The sequence below is a fragment of the Echinops telfairi genome, unplaced genomic scaffold, assembly GCF_000313985.2.
Source record: "Echinops telfairi isolate 266 unplaced genomic scaffold, ASM31398v2 ScPeMD7_18;HRSCAF=68, whole genome shotgun sequence".
NCBI classification, from domain to species: domain Eukaryota; kingdom Metazoa; phylum Chordata; class Mammalia; order Afrosoricida; family Tenrecidae; genus Echinops; species Echinops telfairi.
In genome coordinates this window covers 76,360,291-76,380,581 of record NW_022103915.1, presented here as the reverse complement: position 1 = coordinate 76,380,581, position 20,291 = coordinate 76,360,291, and the positions used below count along the sequence as shown (strand labels likewise).

Genomic DNA, 20,291 nt, shown 5'->3' with positions numbered 1-20,291 from the left:
TTTTTTTGCTTATGTTATAGAAGAAAGTTGAGGTACTTTAAAGAGAAGTAAACTTTAAAGAAGAGTGTCATCTTTAGAAATGTAATTTGCATACAATAAAATTCACCTATTTTAGCCGTATGAAATTGGAACTGGGTGGGTGGCAGTGGGATAGGTGGGAATTTTTGAGATGGTGTTCACTGAGTATTACATGGTATATTCCATTGCATGGCTAAATACTTGTTTATCTGTTAAAGACATTTAAGATGTTTATAGTTTGGGCTGTATTACAAATAAGATGGCTGTGAACATTTGTATACAATGGACACGCACTAATTTCCCTTATAGATTTGATTTGCATGTCTCTATGACATTGAGTATTTCTTTAATACATGGCAATTTGTATATGTTCTTTGGAGAAATATGTCTTCAAGTTCTTTACACAGTGTAAAAATTGGATTGGTTGTCTTTTCTTGCATTTTGAATATTTGCAAATTTGATATAGAATGTGCAATTTTCTCCCATCATGTGAGCTGTTTTCCTTTCTGTTGTTACATTTTATTATTTTTTGGATAAACAAGAGTTTTTACTTCTGAGTCTAACTTAACTATTTTTTTCTTTTGTTATAAGAAATCTGTTCATTCTAAGGTGGTGGAGATTTACCTTTTAAGAGTTTTTTCTAAGAATTTCATAGTTTTACCCTTTTGTATTTAATTCTTTAGCTCGTTTTAAAGTACTTTTTGTGTATAATGTGAGGATGGGATCTAACTAACTTCATTCATTTATTTACATGCAAAAATCCATTTTTCCCAGCACCATTTGTTAAACTACTGGTGTTCCTCTCTCTCTCTCTCTCTCTCTCTCTCTCTGGTAAGGCCTTGGTCCCTTGCAAAAATTTCCAGACCTTCACTTCTATTTCAATAATCTATATTTCCTAAGTCACTATCTCACTATTTGGATTACTTAAGTTTTGAAATTAGGAAATGTGAATCCTTTAACTTTGTTCGTTTTAAAGTGTACTTTGGCTATTTGAATATCTTGGAATTTCATGTTTCAGTGTTGCAATTCTTGCAGAAATGGCCAAAGGAATTTTGATAAAGATCAACATGAATCTGTAATTTAATTTGGGGCAGATTACAATTTCAAAAAATTTGCCTTCCTAGTTCTTTTGGTCTTTAATTTCTTTCAGTAATGTTTTGTGGTTAAATTTATTCCTAAATATTATTCTTTTAGATGCTGTTGTAAATTGATTTGTTTCCTTAATTTCTGTGTTGGATTGTTCATTTCTGTCTTAGATTGAATTCTCTAGAGAAGCAAAACCAGTGATGTACAGCTGTGTGTGTGAGAGAGAGAGAGAGAGAGACAGATTGATCAAAGGAAATGGCTCATGTGGTTGTAGATTCTAGCAAGTCCAAGTTTGTGGTTTAGATGTCAGGCTTGAGGCTTCTCCTGACTCATGTAGCTGCAGGATCTGGCAGACTCCGTCCTTGCTGGAGAGGCTGGCAAATCAAGATCAGCAGGTTAGACAACAAACTTCTGGATTCCAGATTGCAGAGGCTAATGAATCCCAAGACCAGTAGACAACATGGCAGGTTGCAGCCTCAGAGTCCAAACAGGTGAGGTATCCAAGGCAAAGGCAGGCTCCAGATAAGCAAAAACTATTAAGATACAGGCCGACCTCTTTAAGAAACTCCTTTTCAACTGATTGGCTTTTTCATAGTAGATCTCATTATAGAGGTGATTACAGTATATCAGATGTCATCATAGGGAATAATTACATATAGCTGCCAAAACTGAATCACTGCCTTGCCAAGATGACACATAACCTTCGTTGTTGCCCAACACACTGTGATTGAGTTGAATTCAACTCATAATGACCCCACATGACATAGTAAAATTGCTCCATTGAGTTTCTGAGACTATAAATCTTCATAGCATTATTCAGCACCATCTTTTTCCTGTGGAGTGGCTAGTGGGTTTGAACAGCTGACCTTGTGATTAGCAACACAATGCTTGAATCACTGTACGCATTTAACCATCACAGTAGTAAATGAAATATTACTAATCTGGGGTATTGATTTTATCTTGCAACTTTGTTGGACTCTATTAACCTTACCATTTATTTATTTATTTATTTATTTATTTATTTATTTATTTATTTATTTATTGTTTTACTTTATATGCGATTTTGGCATACCCTGATAGAAATGTTTTTTACTTCTTCCTTATAAATTTGGATTTCTTTTGTTTCTTTCCTTGCCTAATTGCTCAAGGTAGCACTTCCAGTACAGTGTTGACTAGTCAAAGAAATTTCCAAGATCCAGCTTGTGGGTTCATTCATTCTCTTTTATCTGTCTCTACTCTGCTCTGCTTTTCTTTTTGCTTGCTTAGAGTTTAGTGTTATCTTTGCCTGTAGTTCCATAAGGTGTAAAGATACCTATTTGATGTGGGATTTTCTTTTTAATACAGGTGTTTATGGTTATAAATTTCCCTCTGAGTATTAACCTTGTTGCCTTCTTTAGATTTTCATTCATTTCAAAATGTTTTCTAATTATCCATGTAATTTAAAAAATCCATTTGTTGTTTAAGAGTATGTCTTTTATATCCCCTTGCAGAAGGGCTGCGGGGAGGAGAGGAGCAAATCAGTGCAGTGTAGTAACGAGATATGCAATTTTCCTCTGGTTCTTGAATGCTTCCATCCCCCCACGACCATGATCCCAATTCTGCCTTGCATATCCATCTGGACCAGAGGATGTGCACTGGCACAGATAGGAACTGGAAATACAGTGAACCCAGGGCAGATGAACCCCCCCAGGTCCAGTGGAGAGAGTGGCGATAGCGGGAGGGTGGAGGGAAGGTGAGGGAGAAAGGGGGAACAGATGACAAGGTCTACATATGGCCTCCTCTCTGGGGGACGGACAGCGAAGAAGTGGGTGAGGGAGACGTTGGATGGGGTAAGATATGATAAAATAATAATGATTTATAAATTATCAGGGGGGGGAGAGGACAGCGGGGAGGGAGGGAAAAAAATGAGCTGACACCAAGGGCTCAAGTGGAAAAGCGGGTGTTGTGAGAATGATGAAGTCAACATGTGTACTAATGTGCTGGACACAAATGATGTATGTACAGATTGTGATGAGTTGTATGAGCCCCTAATAAAATGATTATTTAATTTTAAAAAAGTATGTCTTTTAAATATTATGTTTATGAATTTTCAAGTTTTGCTTCTATTGATTTCTAATTTCATTTTATTGTTGTCTGAGAAGATAATTTGTGCGATTTCTTTCTCTTAAAATCTATTTAGCCTTGTTCTGTGACCTGATGTAAAGTTTACCGTGGAAATTTTTTCTGTGTGTGTGAGAAGAATATATTCTATTGTTGTTAGGTAAAGTATTCTATGTATGACTGTTATGTTTAGGAGTTTGTAGTATTGCTTCAGTTTCCTATTATTTGGTAAAGGGTTACAATCTTGGAAACTCACAGGGGCACTTCTGTCCTGTCCTATAGAGTTGCTGTGACTCCGAATCCGCTTGAGGGGAGTGAGGTTTTTGTTTTTAATTCTCTCTGTTCCATGTTGAAAGTGAGATCTTTAAGTCCCCAACTCTTATTGTAGGACTTATTTTTCCTTTCATTTACCTCAATTTTTGCTTCATAGATTTTTGGCCTCTGCTCCTAGGTGTGTATATGCTTATAATTGTAATATCTTCTTGAAGTAATTGGCCTTTTTATTACTACTAGAGTTATGTATTGCTTAATATCCACAATCATGGCCTGTGAAACAGGGTGCTATGTGATTTAGATGTTATGGAAACACCATATTAAAATTTTATGAGAGCCTTCTTTGAGTTGTCCTCATAGCCATTGCTGTTACTACTTAAGCTGCTTGTGGAGGCCAGAGGCATGAATGCTGGCAGCAGCACTGATTGCAAGGGTGAGAGTGAGTGCCAGGGGTACTTAGGGTATTTAATGGCTGTAGAGGGAGAGGAAGGGAGCAGGGAGAGAGTGGAGTATTCACAGCCCTGCCCACCATTCTGCCTGTCTGAGCAATATGAGCCACTGAGGCCTCTCCGCCCACTCAGCCTGCCTGCTGGACAAACTTCAAAGCCATGTACTTTGCCTCACTTCTTTATTTCCAGCCTGTAGTCCAGCGCTACAAGGATCTGGGTTTGAAATCTTGAAACCTTTGTTATTCTTAGGTACTATCAGCTTGGTTCCTGACACTGCCTGGCCCTCTAATATCCTCACAATTGTTATGTTTCAGCCTATTGTTGCAGCCATTATGTCAATCCATCTTGTCGCAGGTCTTCCAATCTTAACTGCTCTCCCATTTTATGATGTCCTTTCCCAGGGATTTATCTCCCTGATAATATGCCCAAAAGATACGAAGTCTTGCCATCCTCGTTTCTAAGGAGCACCCTGACTGTACTACTCGGAAGATCCATTGTACTTTCAATATTCTTATACAACACCATAATAATACTTTGATTCTTCTTCAGGCTTCCTTATTCAATATCCAACTTTCACATACATGTGAGGTGACTGAAAATACCATGACTTGGGTCAGGTTTTTTGTAATCCTCAAAGTGACATCCTTGGTCTTCAACGCTTTAAAGAGGTCTCGTGCAGTAGGTTTGCCCAATGCAGTACATTGTTTCATTTTCTCGACTGTTGCTTCCATGATCATTGAGTGTGGATCCAAGCAGGATGAAATCCTCGATAACTTCGATCTTTCCTCCATCTGTTGTGATGCCACCTTATTGATTCAGTTGTGAGATTTTGGTTTTCTTTACATTGAGCTGTAATCTATATTGGGGGCCACAATCCTTGATCTTCACTAAGTGCCTCAAGTCCTCCTTACTTTCAGTAAGCAAGGTTGTATCATTTGCATATTGAGGATTGCTAATAAGGTGTCTTCCAATCTTGATGCCACATTGTTCTTCATAAAGCCATCTTCATGGATGATTTGCTCACTGTACAAAAGAAACAACTCTGACACACATCTTTCCTGATATTAAACCACACAGTATTCTTTTTTCTGTTCGAATGACTGCCTCTTAGTCCTTGTACAGGTTCCGCATGAACACAAGGAAGTGTTTTGGAACACCCTTTCTTCTCAGTGTTACCCATAGTTTGTTGTACCCCACACACAAATGCCTTTGCATAATCAATGAATTACAAGGAAACATCTTTCTGGTATTCTAATAGTGTTCAATAATTTCTGCATTCTATCGGGTTACCTTTCTTTGGAATGTATACAAATATGGATCTCTTCCAAATGTTTGGCCAGGTAGCTGCTGTCTTCTAAATTTCTTGACATCAATAAGTGAGTGCTTCCAGTGTTTCATCAGATTACTGAAATATTTCAGTTGATATTGAATCAATTTTTGGAGCCTTGTTTTTTGTTAATACCTTCAGTACAACTTGGATTTCTTCCTTTAGTACCATCAGTGCTTGATCATATACCAGTTCTCCAATTGAGTGATAGAATACTTCAATGTTGAAATTCGAAGCTTGAGGATTTTTCAACTCTTTCTGCTTGGTATGTGCTGAATATGTTTGCCCTTTGGGGTTTTTTGAACCCAGGTCTTTGCACATTTCATTATAATATTTTCCTTTGTTTTCCCGAGCTGCCCTTTGTCATTTTCTATTCAGCTTTTTTACTTCAGCATTTCTTCCATTTGTTTTAGCTACTCTAAGATCAAAAACAAGTTTTAGAATCTCTTCTGACCTCCACTGTTGTATTTTTTCTTTTCTTTTTTTATAAGTGACCTTTTGCTTTCTTCATGTATAATCTAGATTTCTTCAAACGGCTTTTCTGGTCTTCTGTCTTTAGAGTTCAGTGAGTCAAATCTGTTCTTGAGATGTTCTGGGAGTTCAGCTGGGATATTCTCAAGGTCATAATTTGGTGCTAGTGGTTATATTTTTATTGAGTCTCTATGAATTTGCATATATGATGTTGATGATCTGTTGCACAGTCTACCAATAACCTTGCTGCTGATTTTAAGCTTCTTCATCATCTCTTCCCAAAGATGTAGTCAGTTGGATTCCTGCTGGTGAATTCTAGCTGGTGAAGGGACCACATCTGTAGTTATCTTTACTGTTATTGAAAAAAGGTATTTACAGTTAAGAAGTTGTTGGCCAACCAAAGCACATTAGTAGGCCACTGGAGATCCCCTTGTAGAGAGGTCTCTGGGAGGAGACGAGCCAGTCAGGGTGCGATGTAGCAATGATGAAAAATACAACTTTCCTCTAGTTCCTAAATGCTTCCTCCCCGCTCCCACTATCATGATACGAATTCTACCTTGCAAGTCTGGCTAGACCAGAGGATGTACACTGGTACAGATAGAAACTGAAAATACAGGGCGGATGAGCCCTACAGGACCAGTGGTGTGAGTGGCGATACTGGGAGGGTAGAGGAAGAGTGGGTAGGAAAGAGGGAACCAATTACAAGGAACTATATGTGACCTCCTCCCTGGGGGACGGACAACAGAAAAGTGGATGAAGGGAGACCTCGGACAGGGCAAGATATGACAAAATAATAATTTATAAATTATCAAGGGCTCATGAGGGAGGGGGAGCGGGGAGGGAGGGGAAAAATGGCGGACCTAATGCCGGGGGCTTAAATGGAGAGGAAATGTTTTGAGAATGATGAGGGCAATGAATGTACAAATGCGCTTTACACAATTGATGTATGTATGGATTGTGATAAGAGTTGTATGAGCCCCTAATGAAATGATTAGGAAAAAAAAAGTTGTTGGCCTTGCAACATTGTATCATATGATCTCAAACTTTGTTTCTACCACTAAGACCATATTTTCATCCCCCCCACCAACAGTTTTATTGGCAATATATAATTTACATATCATCCAATTCAATAGTTTAATCATATCAAGATGAATTGTACAATTATTACCACATCAATTTTAGAACATCTCCCCCGCACCCCCCCTGCTGCCATGGTTAAATTGCCTTTAAAATGAGTTGTGCAATCACAATCAGTTCTAGAGCTCCCTCCCCTCCTGCCTTCATTGTTTATTCCCTAAATCCTCTTTCCCTCCCTATCACCTACATTCCACCCCTACATCTCTTATAAACCCTGCTTCTCAATTATTGTTGTAGGTGTATAGCCATCTCACTATGGTTTTAATTTGTGTTTCCTTGATGGCCATTGAAGTTGATCATAATTTCATTTGCTTGTTGGCCATGTTGCATATCTGTTTTGTAATGTTACTGTTCAGATCTTTTGTCTGTTTTGCTTTTTATTGTGGTTCACTTTTCTTTTTCACTAGGGAAGTTATTAACAGGTTACAGTTGTGGATCAGAAATGGTCAAGACACAGTTATTTGGTCAGGAAAGCCTCTTCCCAGACATAACTACAGGCAGACCTACCTCTCTTTGGTCCTCAGCCACATGGCTCCTGGGCCTCTTCTACTCTCAGAGAACACTACTTAGCTCTTTTAGGCTGATGATAAATGCCCAAAGGATAGGTCACTCTGCTGTGAGACTCAGCATGAGAGCACTCATCTTTCGTACCTATGGGTGAGCTCAACTAACCCCCTTAATTAAGGGCCTGGACGCACTCTACTCTGTAAGCAAATCTCCTAACTGAAGACAGTCAGCTTCACTCACTACCTGGGCCAGAAAGCCTGCTGCTCTGTCTGGTGTTCTCTTTCTTGTTTCTGCTGCTATACCTCCTTTCCCACTTTTCTAATATCACAGCTTTCTGTCCCTGGATTGAGGAAGTTCAGTGTGCAGGGCTCACAGGATACAAAAAATGCATTCCACTCCTAGCTATTCATTCTTCTTTTTGTTTAATCATTTTATTGGGAGCTCTTACAGATATCATAACTTTCCATAGTTCAATCACATCAAGCAGTATTGAACAATTGCTATCACAGTATTGGAACATTTTCTTTCTTCTTGAAATTCTTGATATCAGCTCCCCTTTACACTCCCCTTCTCCCCACCCCAGCCCCCCCGCCAGGAACCTTTATTTACTTATTTTTCCCTATAATAGGTTTTATTGTGGTTGGGTTTTTTTTGGCCATATCTTTCACAGTCTAGTATATCCATTCACATACAATTCTGTTCATTCTCTTCCAGTGGGGTTATACAATCATCAATGCTATTAGCTCCCTGTTCCCACCCCCACCCCCCTCTTCCGGTACCCTCAGAGAACTATTACTCCTGTTACTGTTTCTGAAGGTTATCTATCTTGGCTTTCAGTTATTGAATGGTCTTAAATATACAAATGAACATACGCAAATCTAACATGATTAATGAGCTAAAATTAATTAAAACTATAATAGTAAGGTGAGGAAATTTTAGAGAACTAGAGGATAGTTATGTGGTTCATTAGTGCCATACTGCACCCTGGATTTTTCATCCCTTCTATGTGGCCCTTCTGAAAGGAACTGTCCAATTATTTTACAAGTGGGTTTTAGGTTTCCACTACATCCACGCCCCTTCATGTCAATTTGGTTGCTTGTTGTAGAACTTCTGATACCTCTCCTTTGTGATCTGACACCTCATGATCACACAGGCTGGTGCTTCTTCTATGTAGGCTTGGTTTCCCAGCTCTAGATGGCCACTTGTTTAACTACAACCCTTTAAGAACCCAGATGCTATTATGTTTTAATAGCTGGGCACCATCAGCTTTCTTTACCACATTTGCTTATGCACCCATTTTGTCTTCAGTCAATCATGTGAGGAAGGTAAGTATCATACAATGCCACTTTATTAGAACAACTGTTTTTGAACCGAGGTAAGATTTAAGTAGAGGCCCAAAGTCCACCTGTTTCCTTGTTGCATTTGCATATATATACATATATAAACAAGTACACCTATATTTATATATATATACCCTGTTTCCCCAAAAGTAAGACATCCCCTGAAAATAAGACCTACTTACAGTTTTGCCTCTCACTGAATTATAAGGCACCCCCCCCGAAAATAAGGCCCCTCGAAGCTACTGTAACTCTGGACTCTGGACCGATGCGGCGGGCGCCGCCACGCAGCTCACTGTTGGCTGCAGCACAGCCAGAGCAGACAGTAAGTGCGAGGTCTCTTTTAATAAAACAATAAATGTGTACCATACTCTTCTTCATGGAAAAATAAGACATCCCCTGAAAATAAGACCTAGCGCATCTTTGGGAGCAAAACTTAATATAAGACACTGTCTTATTTTCGGGGAAACGGATACATTTTTTTCCCTTCTTTCCTCTTTTTCTTTTTTTTTCTCCTGCCCCACTATTATGTTTACCCATCGTTCACCTCTCAGTAATTCCTCTCAGATACAACTCAATTGATGAAACACTCCAGAAAAGCTACACCCTCCTCGCCATCAATTTTAGAACACTTACTATTCCCCTGTACCCATCATTGTTGGCTCCCTGCTCACCTTCCCCTCCTCTTCTCCCATGCCCCCCCCGCCCCCCCTCCCCGGGAACTATTGGAGTGATATCCCCCTTTCCTGCTCTTGAGATGGCTCATTTTATACCTGACAGAAAGGCAAAATTAAACAATCCCCACAGCAGAACTCCAAGGTTTTATATTCACAATAAACACTGTTGGGCTGCTGTTGGCCTCCTGTCATTGAGCAAGTGACAGACCTCTGCGTGGGCCTGTAGAAGATGTTGGTATGACTGGGACAGTGGGCATATAATACTGTTTGCTACCTTCTGCCCAAAAAGGCTGTGGTGGGACGGACACTGGGTCTTGCCAGCATAGTAAAGATGAGGCTTTCTTCTCTCATTGTTAAGGTGTTTTGTTTTTTTATTGGTCATTTCTTTTTAATTAAAAAAAAAAAGACATTGAGTGTTTAAGTGTACCAAGTACTATGCTTGAAACATTGTTATTTCTAATTCCTAGTCAAATGTTACTAACTTAGCTGAGGTGTTACATTTGTATTAATTATTATTGCTGTGTAGCAAATCAAATCAGTGCCTTGAAACAAAAAATATTTATTAACTCAGTTTCTATGGATCAGGAATTTAGGAGTCTAGCTAGTACTTATGATTTAGCAGCTCCTGTGAGGGTGTTGTTGGGTAAACACGTGTTGGACTGCTAACCACAAGGTCAGTAGTTCAAATGCACTAGCCACTCTGCAAGAAAAAGATGAGTTATTGGCCCCTGTAAAATTGTTCAGTCTTGGAAACCCTATATATGGTTCCTACAACTTGGAATCTACTCAGAAGGTTTCTTTGTGGCAACGGTGAGGTTGCTGTTAGACTTGTCAGTAAGGTTGCAGTCCCAAGAAAGCTTAACTGAGGTGGAAGGATTCATTTCTAAGACCAAAGGAAAACCTCATTGCCATCAAGTTAGTTCTAAGGCTGTAAATTTATAGGAGCAGATAGCCTACTCTTTTTCCTTCAGAGCCTCTGGTGAGTTTGAACCATTGACTCTGTGATTATCAGTTCAACACTTCCCTGAGAGCACCACAGGACTTCCTAAAATGTCTACAAGTGTTTCCCCAAAAGTAAGACATCCCCCGAAATAAAACCTACTTACAGTTTTGCCTCTCGCTGAAATATAAGGAATCCCCCCAAAATAAGACCTCCCCGAACATAAGGCTTCCCTGATAATAAGGCCCCCCAAAGTTACCGTGACTCTGGACCATAGCGGTGGGCGCTGCCGCACAGCTCGCTGTTGGCTGCAGCGCAGCTGGAGCAGACAGGAAGTGCAAGTAAATGTACCATAGATTATGAGTAAATGTACCATAGATTGTTGTACATGGAAATAATGGTCGTAACAAGAAATTCTTGATACTGTAGGATTCAGTTTGTCTGTTTATGCTGGTTTGTAATGAAAACTACGACCGTACCGTATACAGGTAATACATTTGCTTTTTTCAACAATAAATATGTACCATGTTCTTCTTCATGGAAAAATAAGATATCCCCTGCAAATAAGACCTAGCGCATCTTTGGGAGCAAAATTAATATAAGATACTGTCTTATTTTCGGGGAAACAGGATAGGAGGCACTCTACCTTGCTGAGTGATCCGTGAGAGTTCTGATGACACGGCAGCCAATTTCACAATGGAGTGGGTGATCTATGAGAGAGAGCAAGAAGTAATCATAATGCCCATTATGACATAACCCAAACGGTCATTTCTGGCACAGTTAAGTGGAGGGCAGTTAGGCTCCAACCATACAAGGGAAGAGTGTCAGACTGTAAGACTGTTGGAACCAAGTGAAAGTAAGCTGTTGTTGACAGAATACTTTTTGACAGTGGCTTACTGGAACTTTTCGTTAAATGGCTAATGATTTCTCAAGAAAGAGAACATCTTGCTGTTGCTATGAAACTTAAGTTGTTGTTGACTTTTATAACAAACATTGTCTTATTCTACTTAAGAAGTCTTACAACAGCAATTCCCAACTTGTGAGTCGCAATTCCTTCGGTGGTTGAACGACCCTTTCACAGGGGTTGCCTAATTCATAACAGTAGCAAAATTACAGTAATGAAGAAGCAACGAAAATAATTTCCTGCTTGGGGGGTCACCACAACATGAGAAACTGTATTAAAGGAACTGCATTAGGAAGGATGAGACCCACTGCCTTACAATCTATGTAGTTAAAGGAAAACACATACAAGGCAGTACCCAAAAGAAGCCAGAAAGTTTCCACTGGGCAGAGCTTTTGTGGTACGCATTTTTTTCCTACTAGGCAATCATCAAGCAACTCACTCTGAGTTAATGCACTCAGTGATGTCACCTGGGAAGGTTCTCTTGTCACAGTGAATTTTTTCATAAAACCGGTTTCACTCAAACCTTGTTTTTTTGTAATGGTTGATTTACGAGAACAGGGTGCAGCTGTGAAATTTTGTTTCCTGCTCAGGAAAAATGCCGCAGACACTGTTGTGATGTTGAACATAGCCGACAAGGAAAGCGCTATGGGAAAAACTAAAGTGTACAGGTGGTTTTCTCATTTCAAAAAAGGTGAAATGTCAATTGATAACAAATTGATGACCTCATTCTGGATGTCCATCAATTTCCCGAACTGACAAAAATGTCAACTTCTAGTGCATTTGGAGTTTGTTCCACCAGGTCAGACTGTTAATAAAGCTTTCTACTTAGAGGTTCTGAAACGATAGCATGAACAATGTATGACAAAAAAGGCCTGGTTTGTGGCAGACAGGGGACTGGTTTTGCCACCACCACAATGCACCTGCTCACACAGCCATCTTTGTGCACCAGTTTTTGGCAAAAACCAGCAATACTCACCTCACCTCGCTCTGTGCAACTTCTTTTTGTTTCCGGGAATGAAGAGGAACATGTAAGGACAGTGATTTGACTATGTAGAAGAAGTGAAGAAAAAAAATAAGGTTCTGTCAGTCATCCAAAAAGATGAGTTTGAAAAATGTTTCCAAGAATGGGATCACAGATTTGACACATGTATTAAGTGTAATGGAGAGTACTTTGAAGGTGTTATGGTTGTTGTTGGTTTTTTTTTTCATCTCCTCATTTTCCCCCTCCCTCCCCACCCCTCTCCCTTATGAACTCTTGATAATTTATAAATTATTGTTTCGTCATGTCTTACACTGTCCGACATCTCCCTTCACCCACTTTTCTGTTCAGGTTGTTTTATTTTTTTAAAAAAAATTTAAATACATGCTTTGAGGGAAATTCCAATTTTGGGGGGGTACTCCTTTGGAAAGCAAATTATAAAATCCAAGTAAAACACATACTAATAGCCTTTATTTTATTGGAAGCTTTGTTTTGGAGAATTTGAAATTTGAAATATTTAAAATAAGTGGTCGGTAGTTAGTAGTTAGAAACAAATGTTATTTTAGGCTCTGGGGATAGGTAGAAAGTTAATGTGATCTGGTGACTTATGGGGTGTCTTTAGGCATAGGAATGATTTGTGAGGCTGGCACAGGACTGTGCGGTGTTGTTCATTCTGTTCATAGGGCTGCTGTGGGTTGGATCGGACCTGATGACACCTAACAACAACAATAATTTTGAGATGATTTTGTTATAATTTCAAATTTACAGAAAACTTTGAGGAGCTCCTTTTTTCCCTATGTCCAGTTTCAACAGTGCATGTTTTGTTCCATTTTTGAGAATTCTTAGTTGCTTCATGTCCTTTCCAACATTTTATGATAGTAGTTTTATATCTTCGCCATTCAAGTCAAAATGAAGTGGTTTTACTTTGCATTTTCCTGTTTTCCTAATTACTAATGATGTTGAGTGCATTTTCCTGTGTTTATTGGCCAATTCATGTATCTTCCTTTGTAATGTATCTGTGTATTTTGCCGGTTTCTTTATGGCTGTCTTTTTACTGTTCAGTTGTCTTTGCCAGGTACATCTTTTACAAATACTATCGCTTAGTTTGTAACTTGCATACTTCCTTTTTAATGGTGTTTTGTGATAAGTTGTTATTCTGTGCCCTTGAGTAGGTACCAACTCATAGTTGATCCTATTGGACAGAGTAGAACTAGCCAACCTGGCCAATAGACACACGTGGGGTTAATTGAAGGGCAGAGAGATAAATGGCTCAGTGAGCCTCACCTTTCGAGTTCTCAGGTCTCTCACTTTCTGATGGTTGGACCAGGGCGCAGCTGCCTTAGCCAGTTGGCAAGGCTCACTTCTTGCAAGACATCCCCGAGGAGAAGCCACATGGACCTACCCCAATGCTGCCCTGGGTGCTGGAACACCCATGTGGAGACCCTTGCCAGCGCTGAGATGCTTACACGTTCACTGACTCAGCTTTCCTCTCTATCTCATAGGCTTTCCTAGGTTATAATCTTCACTGGAGCAGACTGCAGGTCTTTTCTCTTGCAAAGCTGCTAGTAGGTTCAAACCGTTGCTCTTTTGACTATTACACCAGGCCACCTTTTTAATGAGTACAAGCTTTTCATTTTGATGAAAATGAAACTAATACATCTAAGTGAAGTGCCGACTAAGTCTATATGGGAGAAGCACATCAGCCTTTGTGATCCAAGTATTGTAAATAAAAATCCAAATCTAAAGGAGGGAATGGTATAAGAGTTTAAATTGTGAATGCCAGGTTTGCAGAAGGCTGTGGATAACAGTTGAATGTATTAGTGTTTATAGTGATTATCATTTATGTTTAAGAAATCTCTGGCTATCCTTACTAATGAAGATAACTGTTTTCTTCTAAGTCATTGGGATTTTTTTTCTCAACAGTTTTGTTGGCATATAATTCATATATCTTACAATTAAATAGTTCAGTCACCTCAAGAAGAGTTGTACAACCATCATTATTAGTTTTAGAACATTTTCTTCATTCTTGTACTCATCTTTATTAGCTCCCCTTATCCTCCAAACCTCCCCTGCCATATCCCCAGGGAACCACTAACTCAGTTACTTTCTCTAGATTTACCTATCCTGGATTTCATATACAGAAAAGCATTAAAAACAACATTACCAAAAACCAAAACAAACAACAATAACAAAGTACAGCAGTTAAAAACCTCAAGCAAAAAAGGAAGCAGAAAATACTAAAAACTGAAACAAATTTAAGTGGATCATAATGGAAGTCACTGATAGAGTGCTAAATTTTAACCTTTCTGCATCTGCAACAATCTCCATTCAAAGGCATTCTGCATAATAGCAGGGGCTTAACCCATGTGTATTTCTCCTTCACTTGAAAGAAAGAGAGAGAGAGAGAGAGAGAGAAGAAAAAGAAAAGAGGGAAAAAAAGAAAAGAGCTTTAAAATAGGTCAAATGAGAGATCAACTCATAAGATACTACATTTTGACCTAACTACGCATCTGCCAAAATTGACTTTACAGTGCTCTCTGTCTGATAACAGGGCTATTCACATCCCAAATGCGAAAAGAAGTTACTCAAGGATAACCATACCTAACACTAAGAATTAGTGTTTTTCCATAAAATATTATTTCATGTAAATGAGGTTTTTGTTAAGTTTTTGAGAAAATTCCATGATCTTTACATTCTATTTTTCCATGAACTTTTTTGAAACCCTTGGTAATGCACTTCAATATACTTTGAAGAAATTTGCGAAGTTCTTTATTGGGTGTTGATTTATACAAGTGAAAATTTTATATATAGTGATAGTGTTGAAGATTTTTTTGCAATGATATTTGGAGACTTTTTAACATGGTTCTCCACCTACTAATGTACTACTTTTTGTGTCGTGTCAGTTCACATTTGTATTCTTTCATAATATCAGTAAAGATGAGAAAGCATGTAAATATTGAAGGTGATAATTAACAATAAATGTAAGTAGCAAAGTTGTCTATGCTGTGTGCTGTCAAGTCAGTTCTCAGACCTGCCTTGTACAGGACAGAGTAGAACTGCTCGTAGGGCTTCCTGGTTACTGGAGCAGTTTGCCAGGTCTTTTTTCTTGTGAGGCTGCTGATGAGTTTGAAACGCTGACTTTTTAGTAAGCAGTCAAGCATTTGACCGTTATACCACCAGGGCACCCTACAGTCTTCTATAAATGTGTTATAAAGATCTAATAGACCTTCTCAACTGTCTACCAAGAGATGCCTCTGTCCTGGCAGTGGGAAAAGAAGGAAGAGAAGATGTAACCAGATAGAAATTCTGATCTTTATAAAAGAGAATAGCCCTTTGATAGCCTATCTTTAACATATGTATCAGGGGCTTTTGAGGTCCACTTTTAAAGGCTGCATTACTAACCTGAAAGATTGGTCTTTCAGACACAATGGCTCCAAAGGAGAAGTGCCTGGTGAGCTCTTAAAAAAAATTACAGCCTGGAAAACCCCGTGGGGCAGTTCAGTTCTGTCACTGAGGAAACCCTACACCACCACCATAACAGTCATATTCAGCAAATAGTTAGCACTGTGCTAATTCATATGGAGATTTATCCTCAAGATATGTACCTGTCTAGCTGAGGAGTTACCAAAATTGATACATACATTATACAAAATTATATGTAATAACATTTACATCAAAGTCAATGAGAAATTTAAAATGTTGAGTTAAGTTAATTACATTGTGACCCTCAATCATCCTGAATTATAGCAAATCGACAAGTGCATATTAAAGCCCATTGCTACTGAGTCAATTCAGACTTAGAGCATTCCTGTGGATCAAAGTAGCACTGCCCCATAGTGTTTCCAAGTCTGTAAATCTTTTCGGAAGAAGATTGCTGAATCTTTTTCTCACGGAGCAGCGGGTGGATTTGAACCACTTACCTTTTGGTGAGGGTACTTTAACCACTAGTGACACCAGTAAGCGTTAGTTAACTGCAATTTACCCACAGAGGAGAGAAAGGTTAAGGAATTATAAACTAGAGGAATCACAAATGAAATTCATTTACTGTTGATAAAGTATCTATTTATGGAGTTTTCTGCAATAAATTATTTTGTATGAATTGATTTATAATAGAATAATTATATATTATAATTAGAAGTTATATTAGAGATGTTATTTTCACATCCTATGTATTGAATTTCATCAGTTTTAAGATGTTTGTCCTTCCCTGCTTTACTTCCCCACCAACCTATATACATACATGTATAGTTGAAGTCAAGTTATGATTTTCAATATTATTTGATCATTTGATCAATATTATTTGATCTGCCTTCTATTGCATTAACATATATAAACATTAAAACCACCATTATATTGTTTTTTGTTTTAAAGTAAAGCAATGTTTTATACAAACACATTTTATTAGGTAACATGTTTTTCTGGAAGCATACATTATGCTAAATTCTGTGGTAATTTCTGAAGAATAAGTTAAAAAAAACCACATGCTATATGGTATATGCAATGTAATGGGGACCCAGTTGACAATAGTAATCAAAACAGTAACCAGTACAGACCAAGAGGTGCATCAGAGAAAGAAATTATTGGTACCTCCCTCCCTCTAATCTTCCCTCCTTTCTTTCTTTCTTTCTTTTCCCATCATTCTTATAGGGTATGTATCAGTCCCTGAAAAAAAATAGTTCAGGAAATAATAAAGGCAGATTCTTAACTTTTCATTGGTGGTTGTGGACAGGATAGTCGAGATGGTGAATTATCTCAATTTAGCACAATGCTTACAATGAAAATTGGGAGAAAGCCATGGCTCTGTATTCCTTTAAACAGTTACAGTCTTGTAAACTCACAAGGACAGTTCCACCCTGTCCTGCAGGGCCACTGAGTCAGCATCAACTCAATACCATTCAGTTTTGTTTTGTTTTTAAAGTGAAATTTAAGGTAAGTTCATTTTATAGATTTTTTAAAAACCAGAAATGCTCATCTTGATAGCATAGAAGAAAGTTTTACAAGAAAAACCAGAACATATTGAAAGTTTGAATTGGTTATGGATTTTAATGAAAGTATATAAGTGATACATGAGAAATCCATCTATGTCTAAATCCAAAAATTTATGTAATCCATACAGATACAAATGCTTAATTGTTAAGAAAGCATCATATCAGTTTTATTCAAGTAGTCAGCCTTCATCAAATAGTATCCTACATTCCTTGCTGCTTAGGTTGGGTAAAGTTTGATAGTAATATTTGTCTTCGGAGATTTAATGTTTATTATTACATATCATTCTGTTTCATTATTTTTTGTACAAAGCAGCAGAAATTAGTTTATTTTCCACTAGTCCAGTGATCTAGTACAAATGTTTAACCTCTGAGCACTTGGCTTTGCAAGTATGAAATTACATTTATCTAATGGTGTTATGTTTACCCTTTTCCACTTTAATTTGAAGAGATTGCATGTAAGTTATTATATTTGAATTTCTTAATGATCTTTTAAGTAGGCAGTTTATACACCCTTGGTAAAATGAGCTTGATGTTATTAAGAATATTTCTTCATCTATTTGCTCTTTTGGCACTAGAGAACAATTGAAAAAAAATCGAATACTACAATGATTACATAATTTTCCTTGCTTAAGGAGTTAGGGGCAGATATTTGTACTGTGGATTATCCAGTGGTTTTCAACCTATTCTCTCTTATTAACATATTTTATAATACCTGCTAAAAAGCCTATTACATCAAGAATAGAAGGTCTTAAATATAAACTATAGAATAAAATAATTAAATACATTTTCATATGTAAGTGTTTGAACACAACTACTATGTAGTTGCTGTAGGGGATGCGATTTTCCTAAGTGATGAACAATTTTAAAAAATGATTTGAATGTCTAGCTGGAAATTTGAAAGTATAGTCTTTTCTTAGTTCATTCCACCAAAAGATTTCTTGCAATCCTGCCCTTTTCCCAATAAATTCTCACCTTAATAATTTTCACAACTAGAAAATATATCCTCCAAATTAAAAAATCTACCCAGATTTTACACTTGTTGAGAACACTAGCGCTAGGTATATTGGAGGTGTGAAAATTAAGTACTAGAGTAAAAATGAATGGCATTTATAATCATGAATTGACTAAATTTAATTTAAATGGATAATTTGAGGCTTTTAAAATAAGGATACTCGTATTGATAACATTCTTCTTTTTCCTAGTAAAATGAATGAAGATAAATCTGATGATTCACAGAACCTTGGTAAGTAAATAAGCGTAAACTTATATTAAACAAGTGTTTTTGCCAAATGTAAATTCCACCTATACTTTTATTTATATAATCATGTTCCTAATATTTATTTAGTTTTTCCTTTCATGAATATATTAAGGAGGAAACTTTATTTCATTATTCCATAGAAACTAGTATCATGCTACAAGTAGAAGGTAATCTTGTTAGGTGCCATTCAGTCGCTCTGACCGTAGCGACCCTGTGCACACCGAACGAAACATTGCATGATCCCATGCCAGTCTCAGTTGTTCCTATGCTCGAGCCCACTGTTGCAACCACTGTGTCAGTCCATCTCCTTGAAAGCCTTCCACTTTTTCGCTGCCCCTCCATTTTACAAGCGTGATGTCCTTCTCCAGGGCTGATCTTGCTTAAAAATATATCCAAAGTATGTAAGGCAAAGTCTTGCCACACTCACTGCTAAGGAGCACTCTGTACTTCTTCCAAGACAAATCGATTTGTCCTTTTAATAGTCCTTGGCACTTTCAATATTCTCCAGCACTGCATTTCAAGTGCATTGATTTTTCTTCGGTTTTCCTTATTCAGTGTCCAACTTTCACATGCATTTGAGGTAATGAAAATATCATACTTGGGTCAGGTTCACCGTAGCCCTCAAAGTAAAATCCTTGCTTTTCAATACGCTGGTAATGAAATCTTGTGCAGTAGATCTAATGCAACTGTCTTGATCTCTTGACTGCTGCTTCCATGCGCATTCATTGTGAATCCCAACAGAAAAAAAATCCTTCACAACTTCAACCTTGTCTCCAGATATTATGGTGTTAACTATTGGTTAATTGTGAGGGTTTAGATATTCTTTACATTGGCTCATAATCCAAACTGATGGCTGCAACCCCTGATCTTCATCAGCAAGTGCTTCTGGACCTCCTCACTTTTAAGCAAGGAAGGTTGTGTCCTCTGCATATGGCAGCTTGTTAATAAGCTGTCCCCCCCATCCTGATGCCATAAACTTCTTTTTATTATTCTGGATGATTTTCCCAGCATACAGATTGAATAAGTATAGTGACAGGATACACCCCTGTTGCAAACCTTTCCTGATTTTAAGCCATGAAGTATTCCCTTGTTCTAATCACATAATTGCCTCTTAATCCAAGTTCATATAAGTACAATGAAGTGTTCTGGAATTCCCATTCTTCTCAAGATTGTCCATAGTTTGTTATGATATACACAGTTGAAAGCCTTGTGTAGTCAATAAAACAAAAATCATCTTTCTGCCATTCCCTGCTTTGAGCAAGATCCAGCTGACATCAGCAATGATCTCCTTTGTTCCCACATCCTCTTCTGAATCCAACCTGAACCTCTGGCAGCTCCTTGTCAGTGTACCGCTACAACCGTTGTTGGATGATCTCAAGAAAAATTTTACTTGGATATGATAGTAATGACATTGTTCTATAGTTTGAGCATTCTTTGGGTCATCTTTCTTTCTTCGGAATGGGTACAAATATGGATCTCAACTAGTCAGTTAGCCAGGTAGCTGTCTTCCAAATTTCCAGGCATAAACGAGTAAGTGCATCCGTTGCTTATCAGCCTGTTGAAGCATTTCAATCATTTCAATTCCTGGAGCCTTGTTTTTGGCTAATGTTTACAGGGCAGTTGAACTTCTTCCTTCAGCACCATTGGTTCTTACTCATAAGATACCTCCTGAAATGGTGAAACTAGTTCTTTTTAGTACAGTGACTATTATTCTTTTTGTCTTCTTTGATACTTCCTGCATCACTCAATATTTTGGGACTCTTGCAAGATTGCAGCTTGAAGCTTAACTTTTCTTTCCTGAGTTCTGTCAGTTTAAGATATGTTATGCATGTTCTTTCTT

General features: G+C 37.9%; 1 protein-coding gene across 2 annotated transcripts in view; it reads left to right on the top strand.

Moving 5' to 3' along the window:
- G2E3 (G2/M-phase specific E3 ubiquitin protein ligase) overlaps positions 1-20,291 on the top strand; it is an 82,244-nt gene that overhangs the window by 8,910 nt on the left and 53,043 nt on the right. The window contains exon 2 of one of the 2 annotated variants that reach the window (XM_045287954.1): positions 18,396-18,436. The exons of the other annotated variant lie outside the window; for it this stretch is intronic. Coding sequence (XP_045143889.1) covers positions 18,400-18,436 — 37 coding nt within the window. The 5' untranslated portion in view covers positions 18,396-18,399. The remainder of the gene's footprint in view (positions 1-18,395; positions 18,437-20,291) is intronic. 2 annotated transcript variants of the gene reach the window in all.